This window comes from Prinia subflava, chromosome 10, assembly GCF_021018805.1.
Source record: "Prinia subflava isolate CZ2003 ecotype Zambia chromosome 10, Cam_Psub_1.2, whole genome shotgun sequence".
Taxonomy (NCBI): domain Eukaryota; kingdom Metazoa; phylum Chordata; class Aves; order Passeriformes; family Cisticolidae; genus Prinia; species Prinia subflava.
In genome coordinates, this window is record NC_086256.1 from 17,342,215 (window position 1) to 17,350,873 (window position 8,659).

Below are 8,659 nucleotides of genomic sequence, written 5' to 3' on the forward strand. Positions count from 1 at the left end.
TGTGTGCTATGCACTGTACTTCACAGAGAGGTAAACTGCATCTTCTGGCTTGGAAATAAGGTAAGATTCTTAGGAAATCTTAAAAGTGCTGCCATACTTTTCTTGGCTTGTTGCTGTTTAAAAATAATCTTAAATAACTTTACTATCTCCGCAAGCTTGATATTAAAAACGATACATACACCTTTACGGTATCAATGCGTGCTGCTAGTACGTCGTGGGTCCCTTCAGTACTACAGCAATCATGTGGTTTGTAAGGGACTCTGATTTCACATTATCAGCCACAGCATGGGGGGCGAGCACACAGCTCTGCCTAGCGCAGCTGCCCGGGGCTCCCCGCCAGCCTCGCTTCGCACAGTTCGCTGTCCTTGGCAGCTTTAGCGCCAGCCCCTGTCCCTGCCGTGCCAGGCCGGGGTAGCCCCAGGGCCCGTGGGACCCAGCGCTGTGCCCCGCGGCGGGCGGGGCCGCGGGCGGGCCGCGGGCCCGTGGCCGCCCCTCGGCGGCGGCGCAGGCGTGCAGCGGAGCCGCGGTCTCGCGAGGCGGTGTGGGCCCGCGGAGGAGCGCGCCGGGCCGGGCCGGGCCGGGCCGGGCGAGGTGAGCAGGAGGAGGAGGGTGCGGGATGTGCGGTGCGATGGCGGGGATGGCAGCGGCAGCCCCGGGCCCCGCGGCGCTGGCAGGCGGCGCTGAGGCGGCGCCGGGCCGCGCAGGGGAGCGGGCCTGCCCTGACCTTGCGGGCCGGGCGCGGCGGGGCCGCTGCCCTTCAGGGCGTGCGGGCACAGCCCGTGCCAGGGACCTGAGGAGCGGCTGGGGAGGAGCTCGGGGCAGCCCCGGTGGGCCCTTGAGTTTTTGTTTGGGCTGGAAGCTTGTTACCTAAATCGAATTTTCAGTTAATTTTTTAGTTTGTGGTGCAGCATTGCACCTGCACGTGGCGTTCACCTTAATAAATAACCAGTTTTTGTGTTACGAATGCGTGCTTTCTTTTTCTTTAGAAATTTGATCTTAAAAGGGGCGGTGTGCAGAGGCCATGGGTTTGTCCGCATCTGCCCCGCCTGCTGCGGAGCAGTCACCGAAGGCATCCAGGCAATACCAGACGGCATCTTCCGAATGCCCCATGCATCAGGAAGAGATGAGCGGTAATCGTGCTTGAAACCGGAACGAGCTAAACTCTGCTTGCAAACCAGACTGAAAAATCTAGGGGGGGGAAGTGAGAAATTCTTCAAATAAACTTGAGGGGTTTGTTTAAACAAAAGTCATTCTCAAGTACATTTTACTTAGGACTCACTTGTTCACCAGAACACTGTGCCAGCTGCTTTGTTTGTAGAGACAGGAGTGCTTACTGTAGAACCTGTGGGTCACTCCCAGTTGTCCCATTTCACAGGGCCCCTACAAATCTGCTCCCTGATGTGGTACAGCCACAGAGGGTCAGGGAGCCCCTGGAGCTGGTGACTGGTTGTCAGTAAAACCATGCATCTGGAAAAGGGCAGAAGGGGGGAATGAGATGAATGCCTGGGGAAGAACGTCAGCTCTTCTGTTGACTCAGTCAACACACTGGGTCAGCTTCCCTGAGAAAATCTGAAGTAGAGAGTTCAGTACTGGGACCAGCATGGGGATAGGACTGCACAGGAAACTCTGATCTTATTGTGATTTTGGGTCCTGAAATGCAGGAGAGAGAGCGGTTAAAACTGTGGAAAATCTCAGAAGAAAGAATGAAATACCCATTTGTATTTACGTGAGCCTTCAGTGAACTTTTCCATTTCATGTGTTAGCATTTTCATCTTGTAGCAAAATTTATACTCCTATTGTGTTTAAGGTTGTCCAATGCACGTGAAGACTGCTGATCACAGAACGGAGAATACAGATAATGTTCCTGCACATCAAGAAAGAGCTTATGAGTTTGTAGCATGTCCTGTGAAGTCTGGTGCATCTCAAATGAAAGATGACATAGATCCCAGCAATATGGTAACTTTTGCTTACTTCACATGTTTTCTTTACCTCACTTCTTTCTGAAGTGTTACACCCAAAAATTAAATATTGTTACTAAATAAGCTGGAAACTGGGAAAAACCATTATTTTTTAAGACTAGTTTTTCTCCTTTTTGTGCAAATTTTTATTTAAAACAACTTGCATCTCATTTAATGTTGTGTTAAAATTTATATCTCTGGTGGTTTTCCAGTTTCTAAGTACCTTTTGCTCTGTAATTACTAGTTACATAAATTGGTGGATTTTAGTTTCTGTGTAGTAGCAGTATGGTTGAGTTCTGATTAGCATCCCCAGGATTTCCTCTGATTTACAAAAAGCATTGCTCTTGAAAGTTGAAGTTTAGGCAGAAAGCTTTCCTGTAGTCTTCTGATGACAAACTTGTGCAAAGAGTTCTGCTGTAAAAAAAAAAAGATAATTTTGGTGGACTTAAATACAGGCTGAACTTGATCTTTGTAGGAGTTAATTGATTATGCTTTGATTTTTCTTAAACACTGTAACTTAAAAAAATGCTAATGCTCTAGTTTGTTGTTGGTTCTCCTTGTTCTCTAGATGCCTCCTCCCAACCAGCAGCCATCCCCAGGTCAACCGTTTCCATTGTCAACTGTTAGAGAAGAGTCTTCCATTCCTAGAGCACATTCTGACAAGAAATGGGTCTACCCTTCAGAGCAAATGTTTTGGAATGCTATGCTAAGAAAAGGGTAAATACACTGTGAATTATCAGATGTGTCTGTGAGCCTGGAATTCATGAACTAGTATCACTAGTTACTGTTCTTTCTTTTTTTTTTGAGAGTTTGTGGATTTTAACCAGTAAATAATAAAGAAGCTCTTTTACAAAGTACTATTTTTATAAACATCTTGATTTTAAAGGGTGAGTTGGTCTCAAAGGCCAACTGGTCTTCTGGTGATCAGGAGGATGGTAAAAAACATCAAACAACTGCTACTGGCTCAGAAAATTTTCTTAAAAGTCCATGCCCAGGTGTAGACAAAGTTTGCATGATTGCCAGGTTTCAAACTCAGTTGGTTTCATGCTTATACTGTAAAATGACAGTAGAAGTTCTATGTAAGAACATCTAACTTTGCAGAATTGCTAAAAATGGGGAAATTTGCAAATAGATATTTTTGCTATTTATAAAAATTTGGTGTAGGCAAGACTAAATATCCTCCTGTGCTGATGTTGCCTTGTTCTTTTGTAATGATTTGTCATTCTTGAACAGGTGAACTTTGCAGGTAGTTCACTTTTGGAGCAATAGTAATTCTTTTTTCTGTGTGTTGATATGACACAATATGATATAAGCAGCCTGTATGGAGCATACAAGTTTTGGTCCTGTAAACACTGAAATGTGTTAGCGTTATGCCAGTTGAAAAGGAGCACACATGCAGTCAAAGTGCAGTGTCAACAGAGATGAAAAGTATTTCTAAGTGTTTGCAAAATGTATTGAATACAGGACTTCTGTGCATTAGGAGCACAAGTGGGATTTTTCCTAAGCATTTTTATGAATACTGTGGATGTGGTGATGTTTGCACACCCTGATAACTTTCTGATCCAGTTAAGCTGTTAATTTAGCTGTGTAGAATTTGTGGATCTCTGTGATGATAAGTTGGATAACCACACTTCTGCACAGAAAATGAAGTGGTTCTCAAGATGATTAAGCAGATGAGCTAGAAGTTTGTGTACTTGTCTTGTGTCTTGCATACAAACTTAAATCTCAATTGAAAAGTTCATCAGATAAACCTAGGAAGGTGGAATAGTTATACTGTAATGTTTATAAACTATTTTCAAGTCCTTATTTTTTAGGTGGAGGTGGAAAGATGATGACATAACAAGTGAAGACATGACCAACATTATTAAGATTCATAATCAAAATAATGAGCAAGCTTGGAAGGAGATTTTGAAGTGGGAAGCTCTGCATGCTATGTAGGTACCTATGAAATGTTGCATATGGAATATTTGTAATGACAAAGATATGAGTTGTAACCTGAGCATGGCTGGTGTAAAGCACTGCTTAAAAACTGTTACTTTTTAGGTCAGCACAGTCCCTGTTCCTACAAGACACAGGCTATTTAAGCACTTGGTATTATAAATTTTTCTCTGAAATTCCATGATGGTTCTTACACAGTAGTTTGGATTATGGTTTTGTATTCTTAATCTATTAAATCTGTGGATTAGATTTGCAGAGAACTGCTTTGTTGACAAATTGGAGTATTGGTGTGGAGCATATCAGAGATACTTTATCATACCAGCAGTAAGTGCTGGCAGAAACTGTGTGACTTTTCAAAGCTTTAAAGAAAGGAAAAAAAGTTGGTTTATATCGCTTGTAATTAATTTTTTACTGTTGCTTTCTTCTACTCAGTTTGTCTGCTACTAAAAGAAATTACTGTAGTGGTTTAAGCACTGAAAATAAGACTGTGTTAAAAGGTAAAAACTGTTTTCCTTTTACATTGTGTGCACAGGGAGTGTCCATGTGGGCCGTCACTGATGCGGTTTGGAGGCAAAGCCAAGGAGTACTCACCAAGAGCCAGAATGCGTTCATGGATGGGGTACGTGGGTAGGGAAGATCTTGCAGTGAGGGGGGAGGCTAGAGAAATGTGTCTGGAAACGTGGTGTGGATTTAATTTAAAGATGTTTCAGAACAGGTATTGCCAGAAGATAGAAGTAGTAGTGGGATCTCACGGACAAATGAATCTTGAACTGGACTTCCTCTCCAGGTTCATGATATCCACTCAAAAGTCTCCCTGGGCTGTTCCCTGTCCTCCGCAGGTACGAGCTGCCCTTCGACCGGCACGACTGGATCGTTGACCGCTGCGGGAAGGAGGTGCGCTACGTCATCGACTACTACGACGGCGGCGCCGTGGACAAGAACTACCAGTTCACCATCCTGGACGTGCGCCCTGCGCTCGACTCGCTCTCGGCCGTCTGGGACAGGGTCAAGGTGGCCTGGTGGCGCTGGACGTCCTAGCTGCTCCTGGGGTGTGTACTCCAAAGTGTCCGCTTTCCTCCTAGACAGGGGACTGGGAATATCAGGGCTCGAGAGGGACGCTGGCTGCAGCTGGCAGTGCTTTCACCATCACCGCTGCTCTTAGCGGGTGGGAAGGGAGGACAGGGAAACCTCTTGCTGAGTACACCGATGCTTTGTGGTGTTTCAAATGGAATAATAAAGTTACAGTGGCAAAAACATGTATCTTAATTTTCTTAAGAACTGGGAAGCCTTTCTTTGTTTCAGTTTCTGCATAAGGTCGCCTTCTTTTCATTTCATGACTTAAGTGCTGCTCCAAATACATTATAATTCTGATTCTGACTGGAGTTTTGAGTATTACTTGATAAGTGAAAACTGGAAATTTCATAAATTTTTTTGCATATTTAAAGTGTTGGGATACCACCATGATGAATAAAGGGTAAAAGATCTGGACTCTTTCAAATTATGTGTTTTATTTACACTATGAAGCCATGTATTTGTTTTCACATGGACATTTTACCTATTCAAATACATACTTCCTCAGAAAACCTAGTTAATCAGTTAAGGGAGGTGTAGTGTGGTATGAGTATTTTAAAGGTGTGTTATGCAGAAAAGGAGAATATACTCATGCCTTAATTTGCAATTTTTCTTTGAACAGAAGAACATCTGTTAAAAGCAGGAAATGAGTGTCACTTTTAAAACAGCATTTCTAAAAGGATATAAAATTGATATTTAATGGCTATTCATTTGAATATTCAAAACGTGGTTTTCTGATGTAAGAAAATGCATTATTTTCATGTCTATAATGTGTGTCATGTTAATGAATTCAGGATGGAGCTAAGCCTCATCTAAAGAATCTCCTGCAGTGCATCTGTATTTAGCATCCTGGCTGCATTAATGATATTTATTACAGCATGGTTTTTTATATAATAAGGAGCTGTACAAGGGGGTGTGACTACACAGTCACACACATGAGTATAGCGAGGTGCATTGCGGGTGTATACAGGGCTAAAAGGGTATCAAAGGTGCCATGGAATGTTTTCTAGGAGTGATGCATGGCGTAAAGATCTGATATTTGTGCTTAGTAAGGGAAACTAACTAATAGCTTTAAGTTTGCACGACTCAGTGAGTTTCAGGCTCTGTGCAAAACACTTGGGAATGGAAAGGAGTATGAGAATAGCACATTGCAGCTTCTCAAATGGGGGAAGCTGCCTTCTTGAAACTCCCCAGCCTTAATGGGAAACTAGCTGTACATTTCATTTTCTGAAAGTGGCCTATGTTTAACTCACATTGGAACTTCCCCCCCTGCCCCCAAAATGGGAAGCCCCTCTTAATGTTTCAGGAAAGTCACTTCCCATTTAGGGAAAAATTAGGGACGCTTTCCTACTTTAGAATTCTAATGATCATAAATAGTTCCCAGTTCAGAGACAACTGTTGTGCATGGTAGCAATAAATATTATCCAGAATCCTAAGAGGAAAACCATGCTCTTAGCCATATCCACTTTTCTTACTTCTTTTTCACCTTTTCAGTGAGATATATATATATGTATGTATGTATATTATAAACAGGGAAGAAAAAAATTCTGTCTAAATAGGCAATGTATGGGTGAGATAAATAAAAAGTGAGTTTGTATGAAGCATGTCTGACTCATGAAGGAACTGCCCAGTTCTAACAGTAAAGATTGAGGAGTACTCTTTTTGGGGTGGCGAGTTGGTTTTGTTTGAGATTTTTTTTGTAGTTGTTGGTTTATGCATTTGGCAACTTGCTACACTGTATTTTTCATAACAAAATATTGAAAGGCTACACCACTGTAGGGAGTACTTCAGAAGCTTCAAAAGCACGAGTTGGCTTTGTTGATTTTGGCAGTGTGATGTTGAGAGCATGGGAATTGTAATTGCTGCTAAATCTAGGGAAACTCACAAGCCACTTCATGTGTTTACTATCTCCTGTTATGTTCCATTTTCCACAGATTCAAAATTGTTCTTTTCTGTGCTCCTGTTAATGAAATGCACTACTTTGTCATCAAACTGAAAGGAGAATCAAATAAATATACTTTTCTTAACTTCAGTATTTTGGTGATCATGCTTTTAGCTGTAAGAATTATTACAATGAGCTTTTGCATGTGTCATACAAGATTCTAGTCTATTACAACTAAAATCTTGCTATACAGTATATATTGGATATTGTTCCTATGTATTTTTGTATATTACTACAACTTAACTATTGTCACATCTACTCATTTTTCAGGTGAATACAGAATCAAAATCCAAGGACTAAATTCAAGTGTTTGCTAACAGCAGTTCTCAGAATAAGAGCATATCACAAGAAATATGTTCATCCTGAGTCTGGCTACCTTGAGAGAAATGCAATGAAATTAAAAAAAATAAAAATTCCTAGAAGAGTAAATGAAAATAATTTCTACAGGCAGTAAGACTTAAAAAAGTAAATGGAGTTTCTTCTTTAGGCTTAGGTTTCTTGATGAATGATGCACAGATGTTAAAATTGTAATTCCAGTGTAAATTTGAGTAACAGTGATTTAAATTAGGGGTGTTTAATCCTTAGGAAGGCTGTTTTAACTGAAAAACTATTGTTCAGGCAAATTAAAAGAAATGTGTGTATATGCATAAATAAATACCTTTATATCTTTTCTTTGTAAATATAGGAAGGTATGGAGGGTTCATGGAGCCCAAGAAAGTGAAGAAGTATCCTGATCAAGCCCTTTCAGGGAATTCTGCAGTGACATCAGGTTCCCAATCCTGGTCAGGCTGAAACAGTTTTGGAACCCCACATCTCAAACCAAGGTTAACCTTGTGCACATATCAAAGGGAAAATGCAGACACTGACAAAAAGAGGCTGCTTCTATAATTAGTTCTGTATTTAGATATAAAGTTCACCTGTGTTCTTTACTGTATCAAAGCCCTGCTTAACCTGTTGTGTTTGACTCTTGCAGATGAAACAAGTTAGGGGTGCCCTCCCGGCCTGCCCTGAAGGTGTGTATTTAAGGATGCTGCAGTGCCCAGAAGCTGCACTCTCTGGGACTGGTGGAAAAGGACTCCAGCACAACATTGCTAACTGTAATCAGGCCTTGGGTCATGCACATGCAGTCAGGAGTGGTTCTGACCTTTATTTCCTGGAGCAGGATGCCATTCTGCGTTCAGATACGGGTTTTGGCTGCTTGCAGTTGTGTCGCTTCAGGCTGCAGTGGCTCGGGGTGCCTGGCACTGCTGCCACTCTACAGGGGCACCAGAGTGGGTGCTCTGCCTCCAGCACCCTCCCTGCTCAGTCAGGAGGGACCAGCTCTCTGCCTTTTGTCCTGTTAGTATCTGGCCATCATGAGTGCTCTTGTAACTGGGGAGTAATTCAGAGGCTGATCTTCCTGGGGTGCCTGGAGTTCCTGACTCTTGAGTCATCCTGTAACATTTTGCCCTTGCAGGCAATTTGGAAGCTGTAGCTCTTCTGTGCTCATTTATTTTTTCCCCTGTCCCCTAGAAACACTTTAGCTCCTTCCTTTTATACTATGCTCATGGTCCTAGCTTCAATCCCTCTAAGAATTTTTCAGCTAAGCCTTAGAATTTCTGCCCTGCTTTGCTGTAGAAGAAAGAGACTCTGTTGCTGTAAGAAGATGCGTCTTTTTGTGATTGTTGCTACTTTGTCCTGCCAAAGCAAAGTGTTCTGGATTACCACTTTTACATTATGAGGTGGAAGAGGCATGTTAGTTTAGTGTGAA

General features: G+C 42.3%; 1 protein-coding gene across 1 annotated transcript; it reads left to right on the forward strand.

The window, feature by feature from the left end:
* The first annotated feature begins 438 nt into the window (after positions 1-438).
* On the forward strand, positions 439-6,999 carry LOC134555688 (holocytochrome c-type synthase). Its single transcript, XM_063407564.1, has 7 exons — positions 439-591; positions 987-1,130; positions 1,808-1,956; positions 2,527-2,675; positions 3,773-3,892; positions 4,429-4,515; positions 4,736-6,999. Exons 2-7 carry the CDS (start codon positions 1,022-1,024, stop codon positions 4,932-4,934), a joined length of 813 nt encoding a protein of 270 aa, XP_063263634.1. The 5' UTR covers positions 439-591; positions 987-1,021; the 3' UTR covers positions 4,935-6,999.
* Positions 7,000-8,659: the final 1,660 nt, after the last annotated feature.